The sequence below is a fragment of the Apodemus sylvaticus genome, chromosome 12 (assembly GCF_947179515.1).
Source record: "Apodemus sylvaticus chromosome 12, mApoSyl1.1, whole genome shotgun sequence".
In the NCBI taxonomy this organism is placed as follows: domain Eukaryota; kingdom Metazoa; phylum Chordata; class Mammalia; order Rodentia; family Muridae; genus Apodemus; species Apodemus sylvaticus.
Genome location: NC_067483.1, coordinates 40,824,398 through 40,852,065, shown reverse-complemented (window position 1 = coordinate 40,852,065; position 27,668 = coordinate 40,824,398). Strand labels below are relative to the sequence as shown.

At 52.4% G+C, this 27,668-nt stretch overlaps 1 protein-coding gene across 1 annotated transcript in view; it reads left to right on the top strand.

The window, feature by feature from the left end:
- Ppfia4 (PTPRF interacting protein alpha 4) overlaps positions 1 to 24,186 on the top strand; it is a 34,242-nt gene extending 10,056 nt beyond the window's left edge. The window contains exons 12-27 of the mRNA XM_052200898.1: positions 1,369 to 1,477; positions 2,668 to 2,879; positions 4,052 to 4,292; positions 4,595 to 4,630; positions 4,856 to 4,989; positions 5,259 to 5,422; positions 8,228 to 8,321; positions 8,746 to 8,827; positions 9,132 to 9,332; positions 9,738 to 9,800; positions 12,644 to 12,819; positions 17,600 to 17,697; positions 18,219 to 18,394; positions 21,362 to 21,430; positions 23,095 to 23,272; positions 23,734 to 24,186. Coding sequence (XP_052056858.1) covers positions 1,369 to 1,477; positions 2,668 to 2,879; positions 4,052 to 4,292; positions 4,595 to 4,630; positions 4,856 to 4,989; positions 5,259 to 5,422; positions 8,228 to 8,321; positions 8,746 to 8,827; positions 9,132 to 9,332; positions 9,738 to 9,800; positions 12,644 to 12,819; positions 17,600 to 17,697; positions 18,219 to 18,394; positions 21,362 to 21,430; positions 23,095 to 23,272; positions 23,734 to 23,783 — 2,083 coding nt within the window. The 3' untranslated portion in view covers positions 23,784 to 24,186. The remainder of the gene's footprint in view (positions 1 to 1,368; positions 1,478 to 2,667; positions 2,880 to 4,051; positions 4,293 to 4,594; positions 4,631 to 4,855; positions 4,990 to 5,258; positions 5,423 to 8,227; positions 8,322 to 8,745; positions 8,828 to 9,131; positions 9,333 to 9,737; positions 9,801 to 12,643; positions 12,820 to 17,599; positions 17,698 to 18,218; positions 18,395 to 21,361; positions 21,431 to 23,094; positions 23,273 to 23,733) is intronic.
- Positions 24,187 to 27,668: the final 3,482 nt, after the last annotated feature.

Here is a 27,668-nt window from a genome sequence, read left to right as displayed (position 1 = left end):
GGAAAGTGAAACAAGGTAGCAACCGTCCTCCTCTCGGAAGTGGAGAGGCGGCATTGTAAGATATGGCCAGCAGGGCTTGTAGCCATACTTTGTGAAGCAGTTGGTGTTGAACTCAGTTCTCAGGACATCGAGGCAGGGTGAGGAGGAAGATGACTGGATGCCACTGCTGAGGATTCTGGGCTCCTTGTTGTCTCTGCAGAGCAAAGTCTCTAAACCGTGCTGTTCCCTTTGGTCGGTGTCCTTGCTGCACCAGGGACATGGGCATTAGCTGTTAGGAAGGCGGTTAAGGGCAGCACACACGTATGTGTGGATTGGCAGTGCTCGCGTGAGGGCAAAGGATGCTGGGCTGGAGGTGAGAGGCCTCTGGAGATCTGAGGTGGTAGACACGCATGTATCGTCTTCAAGCTCACCAGGAGTTACGCTTGTGTACAGGGAGGAGGTGACAAGGAGGTGGCTGGGATCATTGTGACTTCCCCTTCCCCATTGGTTGACCAGAAGGAGCAAATGAGAACTGACCCAGAGCACACCAAACCCTTTGCTACTGCCTGCTTTCCTTGCTGACTGGGAATTCTTGGCTTCACCTGTAGAGCTGAGGTGGGGAAGCTAGGTTGGAGCGCCCTGTTTCCAGGTACATGGTATAGACTGAGGCTCCTTTGCCTCTCTGAATTAGGCTCCATCAAGGCTTCTGAGCCGAGAAGCCGTTGTGGAAGTATCCCAGAGGAGGCTTCTCAATACCAGACACTGTGCCAGGTGCCCCAAGGTCTTGCACTTGAGACAACCATGTTGGGCAGGCAGAGTGGACTCTCTAACTTGTATCTGTGATTTAGCTTTGGGGTCTTCAAAGCTACCTTAGGGACGTGGAGGACACACCTGGGTGAGCTTTAGCCAGGTGTTCAGTTCAGGTTCTCAGGAAACCCGCAGAGAGCGGCTAGAGGGAAGACCAAGATGCAAAGACCTCCAGACTTGAACGGCCCTTAGAGCTCCTGTCTTTAGATTCATCTTTGTCCCCTGGGCCAGGAGCCCTCCGGCATGGCTGCGACCACAAAGCCTGAGGCCTTCCACTTGAATGCCTCTCTGACAGGGGGCTCAACTTTTTGAAAGCATCCTAACCCTTCTTGTCAGGAGAAGATCCTGCTCGTGCAGAATGGACCACCGCTCCCTAGAGCATCCTCCCCTGGGTCCATTTGACCCCCGAGTACCATAGCTTAAGTGGAGCCTGTGTCTCCATGGCAGTTCTCGTGATGTCTGAGACAGCTGTATCCCAGAGTGCTTCTCTCCAAACTGGCCATTCCCCAGTCGTTGGGCCCTCTGAGTGTAGGCTAGGGCTGTCCGTCTTCAGGGTTTTGTCTTTCCCTCCTGCCACTTAAGGTCACACGTGGGCAGTGCAGCAGACGTGCGGTTCTCACTGAGTACAGCCACACACGTGCCCCCGGGTCTGCATCGCCGCTATTCGGCGCTGAGGGAAGAGCCTGCCAAGGTAAGGGGTGGAAGGATGTGTGTGGGGGTCTCCCTGGGGAATTTGGGGTCAGTTCGGCCGTGTGTCTGGCTCCAGTTACACAGACGACTGGCGTGTGGTGCAAAGCCTTGCCCAGCCTTCTCCCCTGTCAATGACAGCTGCAGCCTTGGGGTTGGGACTCCTGTCAGCTGCAACAGCTGTGACACCCCCCCCCCCCACCACTTACCTCAGCCTCACAGTGGGCAAGAGGTAGGGGGAGGAGGGCAGCCAGTGGTCCCTGAGGCCCCACCACAGCATGTAAGCGTGTGCCTGGGTGTGCACCGTTCATTTCTGGTGGCCAGAGAGGGGCCTGGAAGGGTAAAGTGGAATTAATGAGCTTCCTGGAACAAAAGCATGGCTTATAGTGTCAAGGAGGGAGAGATGACAGATTAACTGCCCCCCACCCCCAATGGCACCTGAGAAGCAGCTGGGAGTTTATACTGTTGCCTAGGGAGATGGGGTGGGGGGGGCAGAGAAAGAGAAGGGGCAGAAGACGGCCAGCTGTCCACCCATTGCCAGTCCACATGCGTTCTGGGACCCTAGAGTGTGTGCACGGAGAAAAAGGGAACACCCAGTCGGATGGAGAAAGATTCATCTTTACCGTTGAGAATCTCCTAATCTGAGCTTGGTGTGTAGGTGTGTTAGCATACTTGGAAGACTGAGGCAGGAGGATTGTGAGCTAGTTGGGGCAACATGACAAGAACCCACTGAGAGAAGTGGGGACGGAGGAAGGAAGGAAGGAAGGAAGGAAGGAAGGAAGGAAGGAAGGAAGGAAGGAAGGAAGTAAACAAGGAAGCATGCAGGGAGGCAGCTTGCATGCAGGCAGCCAGGCGGAGAGACAGACAGGCAGGCAGTCATGTGGGAAGCCAGGCAGGCACGCAGAGAGGCAGGCATGCAGGGATGCAAGTGAATCTGGTCAGTCTGAAGGCCTCTTCATTCCTATATCTTCTGACTCTTTACTCCACTGTTTGCCAGAACACAGCAGCTGCTCAGACGTTCCATGCAAAAGTGCAGCGCGGGGGAGGGGGGGACACTGCAGCCTTGGGTCCGAGGGGCTGTGTTAGAGCCTGTTTTCAGCAGGTTACGTTGTCGCCAGACTTCCAGAGGAGGCAGACAGGGTTCCAGCCCCTCGCTCTCCGGGGTTCTCATTGCTGCTCCTCTCATTTGCTAAGGACTGGAAGCCACCACCACTGCCAGGAGTGTTGGCCGCTACCAGCACGCCTGCCTTTGACAGTGACCCTGAGATCTCTGATGTGGACGAGGATGAGCCTGGGGGCTTGGTGGGCACGCAGGTTGATGTCATCTCCCCTGGTGGCCATTCGGATGCCCAGACCCTGGCCATGATGCTGCAGGAGCAGCTGGATGCCATCAACCAGGAGATCAGGTGGGGTAGAAGTCAAAACTTCAAGGTGCCTGGGAGGATGCTTTGTGTTGGGGCTCTGCAGGAGAAGTATCGGCTCCTGTCCCGTCTCACAGCTTAGGACAGCCATGCAGGGACAACTCTGTGGGCACCAGGCAAGGATTCGGCCTAGTACTGACCCCAGAGGGGCAGGACTACAGATGACTCTAGGTGTCACCTGTCCCCCTGGGCTTGGGAAGATGGAGTTGTCTGTGCTCCTGGTATTCAGTATGACCGTGAAGAAGCCAGCTTGGGGTGGGAGCTTTGTCAGTATTATTGTTAGTCAAGAGGGGTTTAGTGATTGGCTTACAGGCGTACGTTAAGTGGCTGAGCCAGGACCCAAGGACAGGTAGAGGCTCTCCAGGGATCCATGCCTTTTAATCTGTAAGGCCATATCACATAGAACCGCAGACAGGGAAAGCTGTCAAAACCTTTACTTCATCCTGTGTTTCTAGTGAACTTATTTATGGTATTGTCATGCAGCGAGGTGAAATTGAGAGGCTGTTGAGGTCAGACTTTTAAATTTGAGAAATCAGCATCAAGACACACATGCAAATACAAGACTCCAGGGTTGGTTTAACTCTGTAGACTAAACCAGTAGCCATAGATACCGTTTACTACCCCAACAGAGTTTCAAGAGAAAAGACATTTGAATGGCTTCAGAGTGGGGAAGGTGTCATTTCAGAATAAGGACCCGTCGCTCTCTGAAGCACAGTTGGCATCTTTCCACCAGTGGGTGTGAGTGCATTTGCACAGCTCTCTCTGAGTGCCCCACGGGCACAACACACCATCACCCGTGTTCCTCATTCTCAGTGGAACAGAGGTAACCTCATTAGAGGCTGACATGAATTTAAAAAATGCCCTGTTTGGGCACAAACAGGACTCAATAGTGGCCTGTCTGGGATGGTTAGAGACAGGAGTGCTCAAGGTCACTCCTGCGGCTAGTGCAGGTCAGAGATTCCCCTGAGATGGCTCATAGTTCCTGGACCAAAGGCCTCCTTCCAGAAATTGGCTTTTGTTAAGCTGGGAAGGTGGCTGACCAAAAAGACCTGGGAACCGTGGTGGTGCCTACCGGGTGCCACCCGCCTTGGGTGCTAGGATGCTGAGTGCAGGCAGTACCTAGTAGCACCCTAGCAGCACCCTGGTTCTCTGAACAGGATGATCCAGGAGGAGAAGGAGTCCACTGAGCTTCGCGCTGAGGAGATTGAGACGCGTGTGACCAGTGGCAGCATGGAGGCTCTCAACCTGACCCAGCTGCGCAAGCGCGGCTCTATCCCCACCTCTCTGACCGCCCTGTCCCTGGCCAGTGCGTCCCCGCCGCTCAGTGGCCGCTCCACACCCAAGCTCACTTCCCGAAGTGCTGCCCAGGATCTGGACCGAATGGGGGTCATGACCCTGGTGAGTCTGTGCAGTGGTTGAGAGGCCCTGTGACCCCCTTAGGCCTGTCGATGCCATTCTGGCATCTTTGTCCTGTGACAGGACACGCTAGGTCACCAGCCTGCCCTTCTGGGTTGGAAGGGGGTTCGCAATATCCTCCCTGCTTTGGATGATCACAGTAGGCTTAAAGCCACGCCCCACTGCTCTCTGTTCTGGGGAGGGGATTCATCTTTCCAGGAGCTCCGTTCCAGGCTGGTGTGCATCGTGGTCCCTCTGCTCGCCCATCCTAAGCAGGCTCGCCCTCTCCTCTTTCTCTTTTTCAGCCCAGCGACTTAAGAAAGCATAGGAGGAAGCTGCTGGTGAGTGCTTCCCGACGCCCAGGTCTTAGCGGGTTGCAGGGTTACCAGCTCCAGACCCTTTCCTCGGGGCTTCTGCCCCTGGCCCTGGGGTCTGAGTTTGCCTTGAGAGGCCACAGGGCCTCCCCGCAGCATTCTCTGGTTCTCTGATCCTCTGCCTTGTCTGGGCTGGGTAGGCAGGCCCCAGCTCTCTCCCTCTACCCCCTGACAACCCCACTGTCTGTTCAGTCGCCAGTGTCTCGGGAAGAGAACCGAGAGGATAAAGCCACCATAAAATGTGAGACTTCTCCTCCTTCCTCACCCAGGACGCTGCGGCTAGAGAAGCTGGGCCACCCTGCCCTGAGTCAAGAAGAAGGCAAGAGGTGAGCAGGGCAGGCCGCACTGTGGTCTCTGTCCCACAGCCTTGGAGGGGCTGCATCTCACCTGTCATAGGTGCTTGACTGCTTCATTTCTGCTTGGGACACCATCAGGGATTGATGTTCCCACATCTCCCTTGGTCACCTGCTTTGGCCACACCCCTTCATGCCCCACCCCACCCCCCAACTTAACCCCTTCCTGAACTCGAACTTCCATCTCTCTTGTAATTGAAGTGTTTCTTCTTATCCACCCCCTCCTGGCTGTCATCCTGTAGCGCCTTGGAGGGTCAGGACAGCAACCCCAGCAGCAGCAACAGCAGCCAGGACTCCCTGCACAAGGGCGCCAAGCGCAAGGGCATCAAGTCATCCATTGGCCGCCTGTTTGGGAAGAAGGAGAAGGGCAGGCTGATCCAGCTGAGCCGGGATGCCACAGGCCACGGTCTCTGCCTTTCACAGCAGAGGGCTGGGCGGGTCCTGGGGCTTGTGGGTGGGAACCATATGCCAACCGCTTTCAGCTCTGGAGAGAGGGAGGTTTTCATAGAGCTGGGTCGTGCTGGACTGGTTATCTCACGAGGTGGTGGGTTCCTGTGCCTAAGAGAGCCAGGCGGTGGCTGCTGTTCACTGACCTGCGTGCTGCAGCAGGGAGTCTGTGTGGAGGCAAAGATGGCTCCCTGACGCTGTTTCCACTTTGGAGCATTTCTGATGGGCATTCGAGGACTGAGGGCAACTGTCCTAGTGCTCTTTCATTTAATTAATTAATTAAATAATGTATGTACATGCGTGTGTGTGTGTGTGTGTGTGTGTGTGTGTGTATACACGTATGTATGCATGTATGCCTGTATCTTATCTGTTTGTTTTTATTGGTCGTGTTGGTTCTGTCCTAGGTCTCTGGGTCTTCAGCCTCTGGTTTCTGCCCCTCCAGGCAGTGTCACACATGGGCTTCCTCTCGTAGGGCCTCAAGTTGGGCAAGACATTGGTTGTGTCCTAGCTCTTAGGAGTTGGATTGCCACTAGATCTTACTTCTAAGGGCATCTGATTTTTCACAGGGTTCAGTATGAAATCTTCTCCTTTGTTTGTTCCATTACAAGGGATTGAACTCAGGACCTCCTACATTACTAGAAAAGTGCTCTACCATTGGGCTATATCCCTAGGCCTCTGTTTAAGATTGGGTTTCGTTATGCTGTCCAACCTGGCCTTGAAATTCACTCTGTAGTCAATGCTCGCCTTGAACTTATCCTTGTGATTCAGTTTCTCAGTAGCTGGGATTATAGGCCTGGGCTACCAGGCTGGGTTCTAATTATAGTTTAATGTTTATTTATTTATTATTATTTTTGTGTGTGCATGTGCATGTGTGTGGATGAGTGTATGTGCATGTGCGTGTGTGCGTGTGTGCGTGTGCGTGTGCATGTGTGTTTGAGATAGAGCCTTGCTATGTGTCCTTGATTGGTTTAGTACTTGCTGTGTATTCTAGGGTGGGCTTAAACTCATAGTAATCCTCCTGTCTTTGCCCCCCGAGTGCTGGGATTACAGATTCTGTGGCCTAGTAGCTTTTTTTTTTTTTTTGCTGGAGAAGATGGTTGGGCAGGAGGGACTCCTCTGTCACCAGTGGCTGTGGAAAGCTGAAGTCATGCCTGGCCTGTGGGAGGCACACAGTATACGTTTGCCTTTCCGCCCTTGCTCCACTCCCCGCCCCCTTCCTCCTCTTCTGTCCACCATTTCCCAAGTCATTTGTCTACACATTAAGTAACCCCATTTCAGCACAATATAAGGGGATAGCGCCATATCTCAGGGGGCCTGACAGCTGATTCAAAAGGGAAAAATGAAATTATCCCAAAACACTGTATCGTGGAGGCGGCCCAGGTGCTGCAGGACTCAGCAGTAGTTATGGAAGGGCTGGTGAAGGGGACAGGCATCCTCTGCCAGGCAGCTCTGAGCTGAAGCTTGTAGAGTGACAGAATTTGGCCAAGACCAGAAGGGTGTGTGTGTTTGGGTGTGGGGGAGAAGGTGCAGCTTGAGGAAGGGAAAGATGTGGGGAGAAGGCCTGTGTGCCAGCTGTCCTCCACTGTAGAGGAGGAAGAGGTGGGAAGATTGGGCCAGAGGTGTGGATGGCCAGCCCAGCCCAGCCCAGCCCCACCCCACCCCGCCCCGCCCCGCCTCGCCTCCAGCCTGAGAAGAGAGTTAGGAATCCCCCAGAGAGGCTGGAGCATTGATGAATCTCTCTCGGGAAGAACTTGATCAGTTGGAAGAAAGGAGCCCTTGGACCTAAATGCATAATTAGGCCTTTTCTGACTTCACATCCCTGGGAAGGTGTGAATCAGACCACAGCCCTTTGCAAAAAGAAGAGGCTGAGGAGGGAGGGTGGGAGTCTCAGCCTGGGAGTGAGGCAGAGCAGGCGTGTGTGTGTGTGTGTGTGTGTGTGTGTGTGTGTGTGTGCATGGAGCCAGTGGCATGAAGGTTTGCTCGATGGCAGAGGTATCCTGTGAGAAGTGCGATTTCTCTTTCCGCTGGCAGCGCTGACAGCTAAGCTTGCCAGTGCTGCAGACCTGCTGCCATGTGGACCCGAGTGGTCAGCCTCTGGTGACTGCAGTGACAGTGCCCTCCCTCAGGGGTTCTCCAGGGTCTCCTCCTGAATTTGGGAGATTGTCAATAGGAGAGAGTGAAGGGGACTTCCCCTTTGTGATCTGTGCAAGTGAATGACCTGGAGAGATACTGGCATGCAAGAGGACACTTAGAGATGGTGTGTGTGTGTGTGTGTGTGTACATGTGTGTGCACAAAGAGAGACAGAAAAGCAGAGTGTGTGAGAGAGAGAGAGAGACAGAGTGCAGCCAGAGAAATTGTCCAAGAGATAGATCTCTCAACAGTTTCTTTATCAAGTCAGGATAGTTCTTTCTGATTTCTTTTCTGTACCCATTCCTATTTTCTCTGGGATTTGCTTTGCACCTTGGCCTAGAGAAGTAGTGGGCCCTGCCTAGGGGTCTAGAGTGGGACGACTCTGACCCATCTTACTGGAACACACTCCCAGGGCTCAGGATCTCCAGGGGATGAACCAACCAGTGTCACTCTGAGGCTGCCCGGAATGCAGACACTTCAGGGCGAGCCCCGGGGATGAAACGGGGACCCATCAGCTGGGCTTGGGCTGCTCTGTGTGGAGAAGGCACCTGCTGCTGCTGCTGCTTTGTTTCCTTGGTCCAGGCCAAGGCAGAAGCCGAAGGGCGGCTGACATGTCCATGTCTTCCTTTCCAGTTCTGCTCACAGACTCCGAGCTCAGTCTGCAGGAACCAATGGTACCTGTCACGTTGGGGACCCAGGCAGAGAAGGACCGGCGCCTGAAAAAGAAGTAAGACTGAGGTGCTGCTAGGGTGGCCCACGCCCCCAGCTGCTTTTCCTCCCCTGTTTCGAGCTCAGAGAGATAGAGTCCAGCAAGGCTTGCTCCATGCGGGCACACCCAGCCGTCCCGAGCTGACAGGAAGCAGGAAGGCCGTGGGAGAGTAATCCGGGGCCTGTGGTTCTCTTGCAGGGCACATGGAGGTGGCTAAGTCAATGTGTGTGAGGTGTCAGAGCACTGTGGGCATGCAGGGAGTTTCCTGACCCGCTTTGAAGTTTCATAGTGCTTCAGGCTTAGAGCAGAACAATTCAAGGGTGGGGATGGGGGGTGGGGATGGGGGAAGAGCGAATGGCAGCCCTTGGCCCAGCAGTGGTCCCCAGGACTCAGCCTGGTTGAGAGAACAAAAGACTAGTGAGCCCGTTGTTCCTCCCCCAAGACACCAGCTGCTTGAAGATGCCCGTCGAAAAGGAATGCCCTTTGCCCAATGGGATGGCCCCACGGTGGTCTCCTGGCTGGAGGTGAGCCCAGGCAGGGGAGATGCTCTGGGATCTGGAGGGAGGACCATGCGAGGCCCGTTTTCCCATTCCTACCTGAGAGGACAGTCCTCTGTGAACGCAAGTCACTTGTGTCTGCTCGTGGGCTTTGCTTGGCACCTTGCTTGGGTGGGACGAGGACTCCTGAGCAGCAGATGTGAGGTCTCTACCACTGTATGACTTCACAGAGACGTCAGTCTTTCACAGGCAGACTCACTCTTCCATCAGGCTGCCCCAGGAGTAGCCACCCCACGATACTGAGTTGCCCCCCTGTGCCCCGTGTCTGTAGCTCTGGGTGGGGATGCCTGCCTGGTACGTGGCAGCCTGCCGGGCCAATGTCAAGAGCGGCGCCATCATGTCCGCCCTGTCGGACACGGAGATCCAGCGGGAGATCGGCATCAGCAACGCCCTGCACAGGCTCAAGCTGCGCCTGGCCATCCAGGAGATGGTCTCACTGACGAGCCCCTCAGCTCCGCCTACCTCCAGGACTGTGAGTAGCCCACTTCATCCTCAGATCGACCAAGGCCCTGATAGAGTATTTGCACAGTCTCCCACTGGTCTTTAGGAAGACAGGAGCACTGAGCCCTGCTTTAATCCCCATCTCCACCAAACACTCTCCCCGGTCTACAGGAAGGTACAGTGTTGATTCTGGGAGGATCCTAGCAGGTCTGGTTCTCTGCCTCCCATGAGCCTCCATTTCCCATCACCTACCTCACAGTAACTGCAGATCTGGGGATAGTTTCTAGGACAGAGCGCGTAGAGCTAGCCTGTGGGGAGCGATGGGCTGGGCACATGGGAGGAATCTGGGAAGGGAACATTGTATTTGGGGCCACCTCTGGGGGTTTTGAGGGGTGGGGGACATCAAGGACTAGGATGTCTTCCTCTCTGCCTGCAGTCTTCAGGGAATGTCTGGGTGACCCATGAAGAGATGGAAACTCTGGCAACATCTACCAAAACAGTGAGTCTGCCCCTTGGCCCAAGGACCAGCGGCACCCTTGAAGATTAAGTGGAAGGTGTGGGAAGCCAGAGGGGCTGTCAGAGATCTAGCATCCCTGATGTTGCCTGGTTCTGTTCTCAGGGTGGAGGATTGTGGGTCGGCAAGAAGAGATTGGGAGCCATTGTATCCGGTGCAGGCTCTGTTCCAGCAGTCACAAGACCCTTAGTGGCTCTGGGCCACGGAAAGCTCTGTCCTGTTATGGGCCTGAGTCACAGACTCCACGTTCATGGCTTGGTCCTAGGGAACAGTCAGACCTGAGAACCAGGAAACATGTTTTTGCTACAGAAACGTGTTCCCTTCAACCACAAACATGCATGTATACACTAGCTTTCTCAACTGACCCAACAAGCTATTCCGGTCAACCCCTAGCTACTGGGATGTCTTTCCCCCTCTTTTGGGGGAGCCTGGGTGGAGGCTCTAGGTTTCTTGACTTTTGTGTCTCCCCTGACATGCGGCACTGGTTCCTGCTAGGACAGTGAGGAGGGCAGCTGGGCCCAGGTAAGACCCCTCCTCCCTCATTGGAACCACTACTCTGCGAAGGTCAGGGCAGAGTCCCTCCACCAGGTTCTACATGGCACAGCTGGCTGAGTCCAGGGTGTGCATGTCCTTGTCACACTCGGAGCCCTGGACAAAGTTCCTTCCCTTCCCTAACCCCAAGCTCCCCTTCTCAAGCCTTTCCTGCTTCTGTAGGATGGCAGGGGAGGACCTGGGGGGCTGAGCTCCTAGTGTGCTGGAGCCTTCACAGTTGCACTCTCTGTTCATGAGTGATGAGTCTTAGATTCAGATACCCTCTTCCATTCCAAAGGTCTCTCCCGTGAACAAATATTTACTGAGCATCTACTAGGATTGGCTCGGCTAAAGTTTCTAAATGAGTGAAGGGATAACGTTTTTGTTTGTTTGTTTGTTTGTTTTTTGTTTTGGATTTGGTTTTTTTTGTTTGTTTGTTTGTTGTTGTTTTTTTTTTTTCGAGACAGGGTTTCTCTGTGTAGCCCTGGCTGTCCTGGAACTCACTCTGTAGACCAGGCTGGCCTTGAACTCAGAAATCTCGCCTGCCTCTGCCTCCCAGAGCGCTGGGATTACAGGCGTGCACCACCACCGCCTGGCAGGATAACGTAAATGAGCAGTTTAATGGACCAAAAGGAAGGGCAGTGTTTACAGACACAGGGACAGTGTGGGACAGTGGCCACTGAGGTGGAGAGCGAGGCAGGGCAGCCACGCTTGCACTGACCACACCAGGGGCAGCACATTGTCATCATCAATCAGAAATGTAATGTCAAGTGAAAAATGCTAATGGCTTTATAGAATTTGGTAAATCAAAAAGTAAGCAAAGTTAATCTTTTGTTTGACATATGTGTACACAGGTGATTGTAAAGTCCTCCCCACTTTGGCTTCTTCAAGCCTGGGTTTCTCTGTGTCGCTTCGACTACACAGAGTTCACTCCATAGACTGGGCTGGCCTTGAACTCAAAGATCCACCTGCCTCTTCCCATTAAGTGTTGGGATTAAAGGTGTGAGCCACCGCCTCCAGGCTAATGCCTTCCTTCTTATAGTAGAAGAATGGTAGACAGTCGGGTATAGCAGTTGTGTGTGGGCAGGGCAGTGGGGAACAGGATGCAGGGGAAAGGGCAGGGGGCATTCATAGTTCTGCACTTGCATTTGGGCCACAGAGGATAACTTCATTTGTATGCTTGGTAATAAACACATGTGGTGTACAATTTTACATATATCAGCACGTACAGTTTCCATTTAAAACAGAACTGCTCGATGAGAAGACATCTAGCAGGGTATGGGAACGGCAGTAGAGGGTTGCTATCAAAACTGAGCGGTCCTAAAGCTCAGTGGTCAGGGAGCCCCTGTTAGCTCTCTTCAGAGGTAATGCCTTGTAGTGCAGGCTTCTTGAGGCAAGTGACATCATGAGGGGGAACATTAGTAAAGGACTGGAGAATCCAAGTGATGACTGGGCTTTAGGGGGAGCACACTGGCTCTTCAGGCACAGGCTACACCTTGCCCCCCCCCCATCCCCAGCTAACATTTAATCATTCGCTGGAGTGCGAAGCTAGCCGTTCCCCAGAGTCAGGCCATCATCCTTTGCAGATCCTTTCCTTTCCCCGGCTGCCTCTCCTCTGTCTCAGCTGGCTTGAAGTTAAGATAAGTTGGCAAGTTGCCCACACACCACTACACACCACTGCACACCACTACACACCACTACACAACATTACACACCACTACACACCACTGCACACCACTACACACCACTACATAACATTACACACCACTACACACCACTATACACCACTACACACCACTACACACCACAACACACGCTATACTAAACCTCACCTTCCAGAGGTGGCCGGAAGGGCTCTGTTTTCCCTGCTCCTTGGACAGTTGCTCTTCTTGTGCACTGATGTAGACCAGAAGCTCTCGACCCGTGGGTCACAACCACTTTGGGGGTCAAATGTCAGATACATTACGATTCATAACCGTAGCAAATCACAGTTATGAACCATCAATGAGGGTCACCATAATGTGAAGAATTGTAAAGAGTGGCCGCACTAGGAAGCTTGAGGACCACTGGTGTAGACAGGTCACACCTGAGTAGACCTGGGTCATCTTGAGATCCTGAACTACTTCTGTCACCTCCGATCACTCAGCTCCTCAGTACAAATGAACTGAAATGTTATTGAACAGCTTGACCTCTCATGGGTGGAGGAGTGATTGCTGTCTGTAACCTGTTGGCACTGCCTCCCTCCCCTTCCCCCTCCCTCTCCCCCTCCTCCTAACTCCCTCCCCCATGTCCCCCAGACCCTGGCCTATGGAGACATGAATCACGAATGGATTGGAAATGAATGGCTGCCCAGCCTGGGTCTCCCTCAGTACCGCAGTTACTTCATGGAGTGCCTGGTGGATGCACGCATGCTGGATCACCTCACCAAGAAGGACCTGCGTGTCCACCTCAAGATGGTGGACAGTTTCCACAGGTGAGCTAGGCTGGAGCCAGGGCCACCTCCCTGGTGTGTGGCCTCTCCCCCAGCCCTGGGGCTCTGTCTTCAGAGATGGAGGGGTCCCTCTGTCTCTTTCCAGGGCCTGTTTTGGGTGGTAATAGCTTTCTCTGTTTCAAAACTCCCTCACATTCTTGTCATGTTCTACAGGTTGTGGATTTGATCCTGTCATCTTTAACTCTTGGGACACAGGTTGTTATTCCTTGGTGTCATCTTTGAGCATTTCTGCTCATTCTGAATTCCCTTGCCTGTCTCTGGGCTTGCTGAATTCTCTGTGTTAACCAAGAATGGTCGCAGTGACTCAGGCATTGAATTTAGGTACTGCGTTTCTTCTAGGTTGTGTCATCATTGTAACAGAATACCTTGTGAAATGCATGGTAAGAAGGCGGGGCTTATTTTGGTTCACAGTTGCAGGGTGTGGTCCATCATGATGGACAAGTGAAGACGGTGTCGGCAGCTGCGTCACTTTACAATAGTAGTCAGAGGGGATGGAAGCGTGTACTCCGCAGGCTTTCTCCTTTACGTAGAGTCTAGGACCCCAGCAGGGAGTGGTGCTACCCACTTTTGAGGAGGGCCTTCATACTCAAGGCAGTAAAACTCCAAAGCCAACCCCGTGGCTTACTTCACTTAACGAGGCTCTTAGAGTTCTGTGACCTTTCCCAGAAGCACTGCTGTCTGGTGACCAAGGGTTCAAACACACGAGGGACCACTGCACCCGGGGCCACCGCACCAGGGACCACCGCACCAGGGACCACCGCACCATCCCGGGGCAGTGGGCCGGCTGTGCGTTTGTGTTCCCAATGGGAGTTCCTCTGCTTTGGACCTCTGGTCCTTTATGCAGAATATCACCTAATCCTTTTCTTCTTTTGATGAAAAGATCTGTCCCCAAACATGCCATGGTAGAGGTCCCACGCTAGCAGCCTGTGAGTAGTTGACCTGTAGATGCATTTTTTTTTTTTGGCTCACATTTTAAAAAAAAAAAAATCATGAATTTGGTGGCCGGTAATTTGCTTTTGTTTTAATTTTTATTAGTTATGTGTGTGACTCTTTGCCTGCGTGTATGTCTGTGAACAACTGCACGTGTGCCTTTTGCCTGTGGAGGCAGCAAGAGGACAGTGGATCTTCTGGAACTGGCATCAGAGACCGTTGTGAGCCATCTTGTGTGTGCTGGGAATTGAACCAATTCCCTGGAATTGTAGCAAGTGCTGTTAACCACTGAGCCTTCTCTCCAACTTTCGTTGCCAGTGTTTTAATGATAGTTTGTATCTGAGTATCTGGAATTCTGGCTTCTTTTGAAGGTAGAGAGCCCTGTGGGCCACACTGCAGCCTGGACACAACGGTCCCCCTGGCCTGCTTCCAAATAGCTCCTTAGCAACAGCTAGCATCACTGCCTGCCTGCTTCCGGCTCTCAGAGTCACTGTGGTAAAGGCTCTTCCTAGCTTTATAGAGCCCCATTTCCTACTTAAGCCGTGGCTTTGTCTCAAGTCAAGGGTAACATGACAGGTGGCATTGGGTGTGTGTGGCTTTTCTAGTTCCTTCTAGATTTGGTGGAATAGCTTCCAACTGATACACCATGGTTTGGTTTTGTTTTTCATTTTCTAAGACAGGGTTTCTCTGTATAGCCCTGGCTGTCCTGGAACTCACCCTCTGTAGACTAGGTTGGCCTTGAACCCACAGAGATCTACCTGCCTCTGCTTCCCAAGTGCTGAGATTAAAGGCGTGTGCCACCGCTGCCCAGCTTACACCACAGAATTTTAAATCTAGACGGGATCTAGTTAGCCTCGTCATGGATGAGGAGAAGGAGGCAGGGGAAGCAGCAGCCTTAGGGATGATGGGAGAGCACAGGCGGAACGAATTCTGCCGACTCAAGTTCAGGCCTGGGCCCCTAGCCTTTCTGACCCTGCAGGGACTTGTGAGGGCTGCAGGGAAGTGAAGCGAAGTCCTCTCTGCCCTTCGCCCCTCCCTGGGGCTGAAAGGGAGTCTTTGTCTTGGCCTGGGAGGCTGCCAGGCCCAGCCACACCTGTCTCCTCCTGGGTGATTGACAGGTGGAGAGATGTGCTACTCCTCTGCCAGCCTGCCTCGTGCCTGAACACTGGAGAATGCCTTCCAGTCTTACCAGGATGGTGGGAGCCCTCCCGTAGCCCCGAGCCTGCCACAGGGCCCTAGAGCAGCCCTGCAACTCTGCTGCCTCAGGCTTCTGAGGGGTCACCACCACACAGCTTGCTCTCCAGTCTCTCTGCTTCCGTTCCACTGGCCATTCCAACAGCACGGTCTTTTATTTATTTATTTTTTTTCCTGTTGGAGCCCTGTAGCCCAGGCTGGCCTCAAACTTATAGCTCTCTTCCCATCTCTTCTTTCAAGTATTGGGATCACAGGTATGAGCTCTCATGCATGCCTGACCCCAGAAGGATATTCTTGGGTCTGGATTTTTTTCCCTTTTACACACACACACACACACACACACACACACACACACACACACACATCACACATATATATGTATGTATATGTGTGTGTGTATATATATATATAGTTTTCCAGACAGTGCTTTTCTGTGTAGCCCCTGGCTGTTCTGGAACTCTGTAGACCAGGCCTTGAGCTCAGAGATCTTCCTGCCTGTTTCTTAGTGCTACGTCTAAAGGCATGTGCCACCACTGGCTTAGATTTTTTTCCCCTTTTGTTGCAACACTTGGGATTTAGCATAGGGTCTTTACACAGGCATCAGGAATGCCAACACTGAGGTTGGCACCCCTCCCTTTTTTGAAGCAAGGACTTGTGTAGCTTAGGATGGCCTTAAACTTTCTATGTAGCCATAACTATGATCCTCCTAAGTGTAGAGATTATAGGCATGTGGCTGTGTGTGTGTTTGTGTGTGTGTGTGTACCCATGCGCCTGGCCTCCCCGCTAGTTTTGTATTTTGAGACAGGGTCTCACCAAGTTGTCTGGTCTTGAATTTGGGGTCTTTCTTGCATCAGCCTACGGAATAGCTTGGATCACAAGCTCACCAAGGCACTTTTGGAGATGGTCACATAAGCCATTATTTCTATGACAAGGAAGGGCCATTTACCAACAGAGGTAGCAAATCCAGGAGAGGTTGTTTCTACCCGTTCACTTAGCCAGACGACTAATCTATTTCATCTCCTCACGTCTCACCCAGTGCTTCTTGGACCGGGGCGCTCTGTTGAGTGGGGTTCTGCTGCTGTAGACCCCTGCCCCACATCAATCGCACTTACCCTCCTAACGGTGGTCCTGTTTTTGAGTCCCTGGGATGTACTGGGCCCTTCCATTCATTGCACTTTTAACCCCCAGTACAACCCTGAGAGAGAGGCGGGTTGCCCAATCTCACAGGTGCCCGCTGCCCTCTGGCCGGCTGTGCCAGGGCTGACTTCAAGGGCTTTATAGTTCTGCCGAGTTGTACAACGCCTTTGGAGGATGCATAAAAAGTTACAGTGACACTAATGTGAGGGGGTGATCCCGCCTGGGGCTGTATGTCTTTACAGTCCTCCAGAGCTGAAAACAGTCTCTTGAGCCATCAATACAGGTGGCCGAGCAACATGTCCTCTGAGCTGAGTGTCCCAGGCAGAAGAGCGTTTGGGAGTAGCCTGTAATATTTAATCTCAAAGTGGCTGGAGTTGGGAGGGGCCTTCTGTTCTGTTCCTTGGTGTAGGGCAAAACCCCAGAAGGTGAAAGAGGTCCTGTCAAGGCTGGACCCTTGCTTTTGTCCCAGTGTAAATGAGCTGGCCGGCCTGGGAGGGGTCACACTGCTGTCTATCCACTGCTGTGGAAGTACTGTAGGGTGAGTCCTAGAGACAAGACAGTTAAAAAGCTGGGAAAAACTTAGACCAAGTTACTGTGGGAGTGTGGTGTGGAGGTGGTGTAGTGTGAGTCTGCCAACTGAGCAAAGACTTAAAGGTGAAGAAAGAGGGAGCCATTTGGAAAATTGGGGGTGGAATGTTCTGGGCAGACAGCAGCCAGTGCAAAGGCCCCGAGACACCCAGGCCTCAGAAGCCTTCTGTGTTTGAGGGACAGCATGGTGTCAGCGTGGCAGCAGGTATGGGAACAAGTCCGTTGGCATCCTGCAGGCCACTGAAAGGACTGGGGGAAATGGCAATATGGAGTGACTTGGATTTCTCTTTTCTTTGACTTGTGAGTAGCAGTGGTCTTTATTCCAGCACCTGTGAAGAAGGGACATGTCTGTGTCATCCAAAGTCCTTCTACCAGTCAGGCCCTTTGTTAGTGTCTTCCTGATGTAACAGAATACCTGACATGGTCTAGGAGGGAAAGCATCTATTTTTGCTCCTTGTTTGAGCCCATTGTGAAGGGGAAAGCGGAGAGAATGTCGGGCTCTCAGGCTGTGTCCTTCCCTTTCATTCCGTCTGATCTGTGTGGGATGAAGCTCCCCATCTTACCACCTCCCTCAATCACCCCTGGAAATGCCCTTGAAGACAACCCAGAGATGCATTTGACTAACCTAGGTAACCAAGATGACATTCAGAAGTAGCCTGCACAGGCCCTTCCCGGGGGATGCAAGCAGACCTCAGACATGAGGTGGAAGTAACCTCAGATCACATGCAAGCCGTGGCAGCGGGAGCACGGAGAGGGGGAGCGGGAGCACGGGGGAAGTGGGGGATCAGAGTATTTGTGCTGTATGCAGTAGGTCTGAATGCACGGTACCTACTAAGGCTGGTACAGAACTGGGGCCCCGTGGGCAGGAATGCAGCCACCCCGAAGCCCTGGCTCAGGTGCTGTGTGTCTGCAGAACCAGTCTTCAGTATGGCATCATGTGTCTGAAGAGGCTGAATTACGACCGGAAGGAGCTGGAGAAGAGGCGGGAGGACAGCCAGCATGAGATCAAGGGTAAGCTTGCTTCCGCCCTCAGCCTGGGGTCTAGCGAGCCTCAGGGAAGCCTCCAATCTGAAACGAATGCAACCACAGCCCATCTGACGCAGCAGACATGTTCCATGTGCACTGGCACGGGGTTCCCCTTCCCTCAGACAGTGGCCACCAAGCAGACAGGTGTGACCTCTCTGTCGGCGCTCTGGATTGATGTGCTTGTGGAAATTGATGATCTGGGGGTAGAGGGAGGATTGAATGAGGAGGAAAAAGGCAGGTTCTACATAAGACTCTGAAAGTTGAAAAACTAAGGCCACTTTGGCCTTGGGTTAGGGTGGTGGGGGCGGGGCAGGGATGGCCCACACTGGGACCAGCAGAGATGCAGTGCGGTGGAACTGGTTCTGCAGGAGCTGAGATGCTGTGGAGGACAGAAAGATGTGGGAAGTCAGGGATGGGCTGAGGGTCTGCGACTAGGAAACTTCTACACCTAGAAGAGCCTGGACCAGCATGTTTCCTTTTGTTCTATTTCTTCCTCCGTCCTCCAGATGTGCTGGTCTGGACCAATGACCAGGTGGTTCACTGGGTCCAGTCTATAGGGCTAAGGGACTATGCAGGAAACCTACAGGAGAGTGGTGTGCATGGCGCCCTGCTGGCCCTGGACGAGAACTTCGACCACAACACGCTGGCCTTGGTTCTGCAGATCCCCACACAGAACACCCAGGTAGCCTTCAGTCAGTCAACACCCTCTCCTGTGTGTGTGTGTGTGTGTGTGTGTCTCAAGAGACTGCTGTGCCCTTATACCTCTGAGTGGTCCCTGAGAGATATTTTTCTTCACCCAGCTCTGGGTTATTTCAGCTCTTCCCAAGCCAATTTCATAGCTAAAGCTTGGGACTTTTCTTTTCCTTCAATTGCTTCTCGGGCCTAACCTTTCACAGGGAAGAATCAGCCCCAGGCCTCACAGGCACTGTAGAGCCCGTATCTCTTTTGTCTGCTTGCCTGGGGATCTGCTTCTAGGCCCCTAGGCTTCAGCAGACTAAATATTACCAGCAAGCACAGCCTAGAGACTCTCCATGCAGGCCTTTGTCTCCCTGTCAGCAGCTCAGAGACTAGACATCTCCTTCAGTTACATTTGTAATTATTGTTGTAACTGTTACCTAAGGATAGATCTAAATTCTCTTGACCCTATTTATATGTTTGGCCCTTCTAACTTCCTGTGGGTAATGGATCCTAGCCGAACTCACAGTTGTGTTAAGTACTTCCTGATTTTAGTTGTCCTAAATATGCCTCTGGCAGGCTCCCCCTGGGGTAAGATCCGCCTCTTCCCTACAGTTCAGGCTGGTGAGGAGTTTGTATTTGACCAGCTTCCCCTTTGGTAAGAACTGTGAATTTCATAAACTCTGATTATATTGCTCTGGGCGCAAGCCTTTGTCTCTCCAGACAGAATGGTCTTAATTCCTTTAGCCTTCCCCCGTGTAGACTCACTGCTGCTCCTGATCATTTTAGCTGCCCTTGTCTGAACTGTTTGCAGCTGTCAGATCGCTTTTGAAATCCAGCCACTAGCTGTGCTGGCTATTCTGGGAGCAGACACTTTTTGGTTTGAGGGAGGGTGGGGTTGTGTTGTCTCTTGGTTTTGGATGGTGTGTTGGCCTTGGGGACAATGGCAGCAGACAGGGCCAATGTGTTTGCAGACGGTTTGCTGTGACCCCTGTTGACCAGTCAGAACTCACAGATTGGAACCTTTCTTTTCCAGTAAAAGTTTGGATTTCCTCCAAATGCAATTTCCCTGTACCTGCCTACCTCTAACTCCATTTGCAGGTTTCCTGCCTGCCAGGGCCCCCAGAAGGGCTTCTGCAGTTGAGGCCTGTCTATTTAACCCTCCACTAGCCAGAAAATACTTGAAATACTTTTCTTTTAGATCATTTGTAAGATATAACATTCCCATTTCTGACAAACACTATCCCTAGAGAACTCTGTGGTTGATATTTTCCCCCAGGAGTGGACATGCTCTTTTGCTTTCTGTCTCAGAATGCAAATTTCTTCTCTTCTCTTCTCTTCTCTTCTCTTCTCTTCTCTTCTCTTCTCTTCTCTTCTTTCCTTCCTTCCTTTCTTCCATTCTCTCCTCCTCCTCTTCTTCTTCTTAAATTGCTTTTTGAGACAGGGATTCTCTGTGTAGCCCTGCTGTCCTGGAACTCACTCTGTAGACCAGGCTGGCCTCAGAGATCCACCTGCCTCTGCCTCCTGGAGTGCTGGGATTAGAGGTGTGCGCCACCATCACCCAGCTGACCCAGGATGGAATCCTCCATGAGCAACCTTGAAATTATCTGGTGACAGAAAGTTTTGAAAAATCCCTGTTTTTTCTTTCTTTTTTTTTTTATGTGTGTGTATATGTATGTGTGTGTATGTGTGTGTACCTGCATGTATGTATGTAGGTGTATCATATGCATGCTGGTGTTGCAGAGGCCAGAAGAAGGTTTCTGGTTTCCTGGAGCTGGAGGACAGGTAGTTGTCAGCCATCTGCTTTAGGTGCAGGGAACTGAATCCAGGTCTTCTACAAGAGCAGCAAGCGCCCTTAACTGCGGGGCCACCTCGCTACCCACTCTGGAAGTTTCCTTAATGATTTATTTTGAGGCGTCTAGGAAAGTGCGTGCGTGTCACACAGCTCAGGGCTCCTACTATCCGTCCCTGGGCTTCTTTTAGTTTGAGTTTGTAGTGTGGACCCACCTGACAGATGAGCTTCCTCCTAGGAAGGGTTGCTCGCCCAGGCCGCGCTTGCTTGCCTCTCTTGCTCCTGCCCTCAGGGTACCTAAAGGTAGCGAGCCATGACTTTCCTTTAGAGACAGAATATAGGCTTTTAAAATAATAATGTGTATTTGCACATAAATTTGCATATATTTGTATACTTTATTTTGAACACCTTTGTCTACTGTAGCCTCTCTCAAGTTCCCACAGTGCCTCCCTCCCAGCTTCCGGTCCTCTTTCTTGTTACTGATAACTCCCCGAGTCCAGTTACCCCCAATGGGTAAAGCCTGTCTCTTCGTGTGCTCCGTGATCCTATATTTTTAAAAGGACATTTCCCCCCTAATTTGCCCCCTATGAAAGAATGCCAGGGTTAACAGGTTAGTAGGACACTATTAGTGAGTTCCTGGAAGCAGGAGCCTCCTCAGGAAGGCATGTGAGCTTTCCAATGGTTAAGTACACTAGGCCCCTGCTTCATTTCTGCCCGTAGACTCTGCGAAACAACTGAACCATGCCATAAAGGAGGAAACCAAGATGGCTCAGTGGATAAAGGTGTTTGCCACCACAAGTCACAACCTGAGTTCAGTCCCCAATTCTTGTGTGTTATTTTCTGACCACATGCATTTACTGTGGTGCAGGTACCCCCCCCCCCCCACACACACACATGTAAAAAAGAAAAAGATGAGACTGGTGAGCTGGCTTAGCAAGTTAAAGCACTTGCCACCAAGCCTAATGACCTAAATTTGATCCCTGGGACCTGCAGGAGGAGAGAAGCAACTGCTTTGATTGTTCTCCAACCTAGAAGTGCATAGTTGCAAATATGCATGGAAATACACACACACACTGAACAATGTGTGATAATATAAAAACTGAATTAATGTAAATTTTAAAAGAGTAAGATAGTGTTATTAACTAGAGCTCCTCTTTCTCCCTCTCACCCTATGGGTTTCAGGCCCGCCAAGTGATGGAGAGAGAGTTCAATAACCTTTTGGCCTTGGGCACAGACAGGAAATTGGATGACGTGAGTACCCGGATATGAATTCAGAGCCTTGGCTGTTGTTGGCTGGTTGGATAGAGGGTCACGAGATCTCTCACCCCAGGGCTGATGAGTGGTAGCTGGCCTAAGGGAGGAGAGCCGGAAGGGGAGGAGAGCCGGAAGTGGGGGGGAGGAGAGCCGGAAGGGGAGGAGAATGAAAGCTATGAGGAGGAGGCCTGTAGTTGGGTATCTCCTCCTCTTCCGCGCTACGTGTTTCCTGTCGCCAGTCTTCTTGACTTTCCCATTCAGGTCTGCTTAGCTGACCTGGCTTTAAGCAGGTTATAAAAGCTCCCAGGACTGGCAAGATGGCGCAGCAGGCAAACGCTCTTGCCATACAAGCCAGACAACATGAGTTTGATCCCTGGTAGAAAGAGATAACCAACTCCACGAAGTTGCCCTCGGTCTTCACAGACATACCACATATATGTGCCTGCCTCCCCTTCCCCCCACATTGATTTTTAATTTCTCCATCTTCAGACCTTGCTAAATTAAGGAACGGGATTCCTGCTATCCATTATTTAACAGATTCTGAGGTAGACAGCACCCCCAGATAGGACCCACGCGGATCAGGGGATACATTCTTTACAACAATACCAAAAACCACACAGCTTGCTCCTTGGAGCATAGAACATGATACAGAGGAGGAGAAAATAGGAGTAGAGACAGGAAGGGAGTGAGGGGAGCCCGGGAAGGGGGCGAAGGGAAAGAAACAGCAACTAAACAATCTTGAAAGTGCATACAAGTGAGAGGTCTCTGTGAGAGGTCTGTGGCAAGGATTAGAGCATCGCTCACCCCAAGGGCACAGATTACAAATCCGAGGGTGGAGATGGGAGGAGTTGTTGAGACAAGAACAGGGGTTAGGGGCTCTGTTCCTGCTCACTCTACCTGTGTCACGGAGCCTGTGCTGTTGTGAAAACACAGGCTGGAAGATGAGGCTTGGCTACAAGGCAGTGAGTGAGCTGTGGCTCTGGGGAGTGTTGGGCGTCCTGTTCAGTGACACATCCTGTGGGATTCAGGCTCCGGAGGCCCACTGCAGAGGAGGTGATTTTGGAGACTTGGTTGGCATTGATGGGGAGGAGACAGCACCTCCATCTTCTGGAGGAGTGTGTCTCTGACCACCTGACCCATCATTGTTAGTGTGTTCTGATCTCACTTCTCAGCGTGAGAAATAAATAGGTTAGACAGATGTTGAAATTTCCATTTGGGAGATAAGGAAACTGAAGCCTGGAACAGTCATGTTGCTGGTAATGTGGCAAAACCAAGCCGGGCATCCCAGAAGTCTTGATCCCTGGCTGTGTTTTTCTAGCAACCTGGATAGTATCTTATATGGAGGCCCCAGCAGGACAGGAGAGCAGTGCTGGGGCTGACCGATGAGGAGCCTGAAGAGAATACTTTGGAAGTGCAGTGGGCTATGAGCTCAGTTTGGGGATGTTGGGGTGGGTAGAGCAATGGAGTTGATTGACTGCTGGCCCAGACTTGCTAGGAGGAACCTCCTGCTGGATCTCTGTGAGAGACCCCTTGAAATCATCTTCAGACCCTGTTTATCCTACACACAAAACCAGTAAGGTCTAGAGAGGGGAGTTCGGAAGCAGCACCCCTTAAGAGCTTTAGGGACTGGGGTGGCAACTCCAATATGCCCCTTTGTGCAGGGGGAAGAGAAGGTGTTCCGCCGAGCACCCTCCTGGAGGAAACGCTTCCGGCCTCGGGATCACCATAGCGGTGGCATGTTGGGCACTTCAGCGGAGACCCTCCCGGCGGGCTTCCGTGTGTCCACGCTGGGTCCGCTGCAGCCTCCACCGGCCCCGCCCAAGAAGATCATGCCGGAAGGTGAGTGCCAGGCTGGCAACGGGTTCCTCCCCGCACCCTGGAGCCGAGCGGGCTGGAGAGGGGCGAGGCCGAGGCTGAGCTGCACTAACGCTGCGGTGGGGCGCGCACTAACCCGCGCTCTGTGTGTTCTCCCGCCGCTGCCGACTCCTGCCAGCCGGGACGGCGGGGGCGCAGAGACTGGAGCCCTCCACGGTCCGGACCTACTCCTGCTGACCCCCCCACCCTCCCGCCCCGGGTCTGACGGGGGTGCGCCCCCGGCTCGGGGTAAGTGGGCCAGGCTGTGGCTGCGCTCGCTCGTCCTGCCAACGCCCCGGACCGCCCTGCCGCCGCCCCCTCGCTGCAGCATCGCCCGGCTTGCCCTTCCTGCTTCGCTTCGTGCTTGGCTGCATGCCGCACCTACCCGCTGCCCGCCCCGGGAACCACCTCCACTCACAGAGCCCTGTCTCTCTCTTCTCTCATAGCTCACTCGCACTATCTCTACGGACACATGCTCTCCGCCTTCCGGGACTAGCCACGGCCCCCAGGGCGGGTGTCCTGGTTTCACAGGCTCAGCCAGCCCTGACCCTTCCTGCTCGTTCCCTTTCTCCCTTGGCTCCCAGTCTCTCCTCTGTGACTTTCCAGTTGCCCGGGATCTCAGAATATGCTCATCCACCCCTTCGGCGTCCCTCTATCCGAGTCCTACTACTTCGTTCCCCCTTTGTAAGTCTCTGGAGGATGTGGCCAAGGTCTCCAGTGAGTGGTGGTAGTCAGGTTGTAGGTGTTTTGAGATTCTGTGGGAGGGAGGGAAGGACAGCACGGAGCGTGTGGCCACCTTTCCTCTTCCGGATCTGTTTTGGTCTGGACTATGGGCGCATCAGGCTCAGGATTCCGGACCAAGGACTGAGATGACCCTTCCAATAAAAGGCCATTTCGGACTCTGTCCTGCTTGGACTAATTGGCCCTCTGGCCCCCTCCAATCTGTCGGTGCCGGATGGTCCGAGTGGTTTTTCCACCCCCTCTCTCAGTATCACTCCATCCTCCCCAAACCCCATCACCACTGTCTGTAGCTCTTGCCTGCAAGTCTTGCTTGTGAGGTGATAAGGGGGTGTAGAATACCCCAAACCCTCCTCCAGGACAAAGACAGGAGGGGAACTGAGGAAGACTAAGGTAGAATCTCTGCCCAAGTTGACACTGAATCCCAAATATGTGGGAGAACGGGACCCCAGAGCTTTGGGCCCAGGGTGAGGGCAAGGGAAACTCTTCAGCTTTTTGCGTAAAAGAGCCTAATGGCCTTTTGTATTTCCACCCAAAGGGCAGTGGGGATGGCTCCGGCCCAGCCATTCCCAGCTCCAGCCACAGGTGGTGCTGCTACTGGATGGAGTGGATCAGATTGTGAACCCTTAACTCTGCTCTGGAGTTGGGGTGCGGAGCTGGGAATGCTTCCCCTTTAGTGAATCACGTCCCAGGTCTAGGAAATCTAACGTGGTCTGAGGCAAGCTCCCTCGTGTGTCACCGTACCCTCCAGTCCTCCTTTAGGGTTCTTTTGGGGGTAAGGGGCTAACTACTCAAGAAAATCTTGATCCCTTCTCTGTCTCCATTATTTTAATTGCTTTTTCTGGCAGCATGGTGAGGACAGGGCAGATGTATGAGGAATATCAATCACCCTTCTCTTCCGGACCAATTCCTTAACCTTTGGAAAGCTCAGGACCTAGTATCAGGGTGGGTGACAGAACCCGATAATGGAAGAGGATAGGGAAAGTGCCTGGACTATGTTTGTCGTAGATCGGCAGTACGGTGCCATCTTGGAGGTGACTGGAGTAGCTGGTTTGCCATTTCATCACTGGGATTCTGAACAGGGGCCAGGCTAACAGGTAGAGGCATGAGCCAGAGCCCCCTGTGTGCAAAGGACATAGAGCCGTGTGCTCAGCAGAGGGAAGTTTGACTAATGGGCTGACCAAACAGGCTCACATGGGCCGGGGCAGGCAACCACCTGCCGTCCACCCCATTGTTTCTGTCTCCTTACCAGACAGGCCTCTGGGAATGGAGAGAGAAATAGTTGACTAGAACATGAACTGGTTAGAGTAAAAGAATCCCTGATGCCGAATAATGGAGTTACAGAGAAGGGCCAGTCTAAGATGGAAGGAGGTGAGCATGGTCCTACCGCCTGACTCCTCCTAGGGATTCTACAGGCTAGCTGCAACTACGTGGGAGAGTCAGCCCCACCCCGCCTCTCCCATGCAACCCTGTCATGGTTTGAAGTGTCATAGGTAGCAGTCGGGGAGCCAGGTGCATGCAGGGTCAGTAGGGAGGACAAACGAGGACTCTGCATGCCATGAGGAAAGGCTGCTGTCATGGTGTGGCCCTGCCTCACTGTCAATATTTGTTTTCTCTGGAGAGTCACCAGTGACCCAAGCTCTCCCTGCCAGTCTCCTGTGTCAAACCAGGTCCCTTCTCAGTACTGTATTGGCTCAGTGCTTCAGGAGTGGATGTGTGAGTGCGTGCGTGAGTGTGTGTGGGCGTGAGTGGGTGTGTACGTACCAATAAATAACCCGGTTTTAAGACAATGTACAAATGGCGTCCATTTCTTTTTTTGAACACTGAGTTCATTTGACGTGACCGGCTCTACTTCCTGGACCTTGGCGCCGCTACGCTCTGGGAAGGAAATATCGGCTTTGAAAGATGTAGGCAATATCCTTCTGTTTATTACACACTCACAGGCTTGTTGGGAAAGTTAGTGTTTGGGTGGCTTATGCCAAGGGCGTATAGAACAAGACGAGAGGGTGAGAAACCTGCTGTCAGGCCTGGTCGGTTTTCTCTCTCACTGTCCAGGCTTACTCTGCATGGACCCTGAGCCTGGAGTCACTGCTGCTGCCCGGCTTCCTCTGTAAGTGGCAGCATTTCAGTAGCTGTGATAAGATACCATGGCCAAGGCAACTTATTTAAAAAAAAAAAAAACTCATTTATGTAGGTGCTTGCTTACAGTTTCAGAGGGTCAGAGTCCATGACCGTTATGGTGGGGAGCAGGACAGTCAGGCAAGCAGGCAGGCAGGCAGGCAGGCAGGCAGGCAGGCATAGTGAACGAGCTGAGGGTTACTTACTTGTTGAAGCAACCAAGAGGCAGTGAGAGAGCTGACTAGGATGGCATGAGCTTTTGAAACCTCAAAGCCAAACAAGGGACAAGTCCTTCAACAAGGTCACACCTCCTAATCCTTCCCAGACAGTTCCACTCACATGCCAAAGCATTCAGATGTGAGCCACTGGGTCCCATTCTTATTTAAACCACCACAGTAGGTCTCCATTACCTTAGTTCAGGGTCCAGCCCCTCCCCTGGTGACTTTAAGAAGCTATTCATGAAATTTGAAGTGCCATGGTGGGGGACAGGGATACCCAGGAGAGCTCGGCAGAGAAGGGGAGGGTGGGTGAGGAAAGGATTGTGGGAGGGGATGACCTGGAGGGAGCGGAAATGTAAATGAATAAGTAAAAAAAAAAAACATAAATTAAAAAAAAAGAAGCTATGCATGGGTTGGATTTCTGGCCTCCTCTTGCCACCACTTTACATAACTCAGAAATGTTAAGTCCACCAGTGTCCCTTGCAGAAGACCACTCAGTGACTCTCTTCCTTGCCTCTGTGGCTTTGACCCTTCAATTTCTTTCCAAGTCTGTCCTGGGAGGCAGTGGCTGGCGCTGCAGTAGAGTTATGTCCTTCAGCTCCATGGACAATTCTACACATGTTGCACAAAGACACGTGCTGTCTCCTTGACTGTCTACTGCACTGGGCTATGACATCACCCTTTAAGTCAGTCTCTTTGATCTCTACACTGAATGAGTGGATTGACTGACCTCATCTTGGAGAATTGTTGATGAATATTAATAAAAGCAGATACTTGTGTCTGGTTAGGCTTATACTGCTGTGAGCAGACACCATATCTGCTCATAAGGACAACATTTCATTGGGGCCGGCTTACAGGTTCAGAGGTTCAGTCCACTATCCTCAAGGTGGGAACATGGCAGCATCCAGGCAGGCATGGTGCAGGAGGAGCTGAGAGTTCTACATCTCCATCTGAAGGCTGCTAGGAAGACTGGCTCTTCAGGCAGCTAGGAGCAAGCTCTCAAAGCCTGCACCTACAGTGACACACCTACTCCAACAAGACCACACCTCCAAATAGTGACACTCCCTGGGCCAAGCATATTCAAACCACCACAACTTGCCTGTTCCTGCTGCTATTACAAAATAACCTCACATCGACCATTTTTAATCAACAGAAACGTGTTTGTCACAGTAAATGGAATTCAAGAAGTCCACTGTCAAGGCACCAGCAGATCTAATCTCCAGTATAAGCCCAGTCCTCAGAAATGGTACTCTCTCAAGGTGTTTTGCATGCTAGAACGGGTTGAAGGGTAATAAGTACCCTCCTAT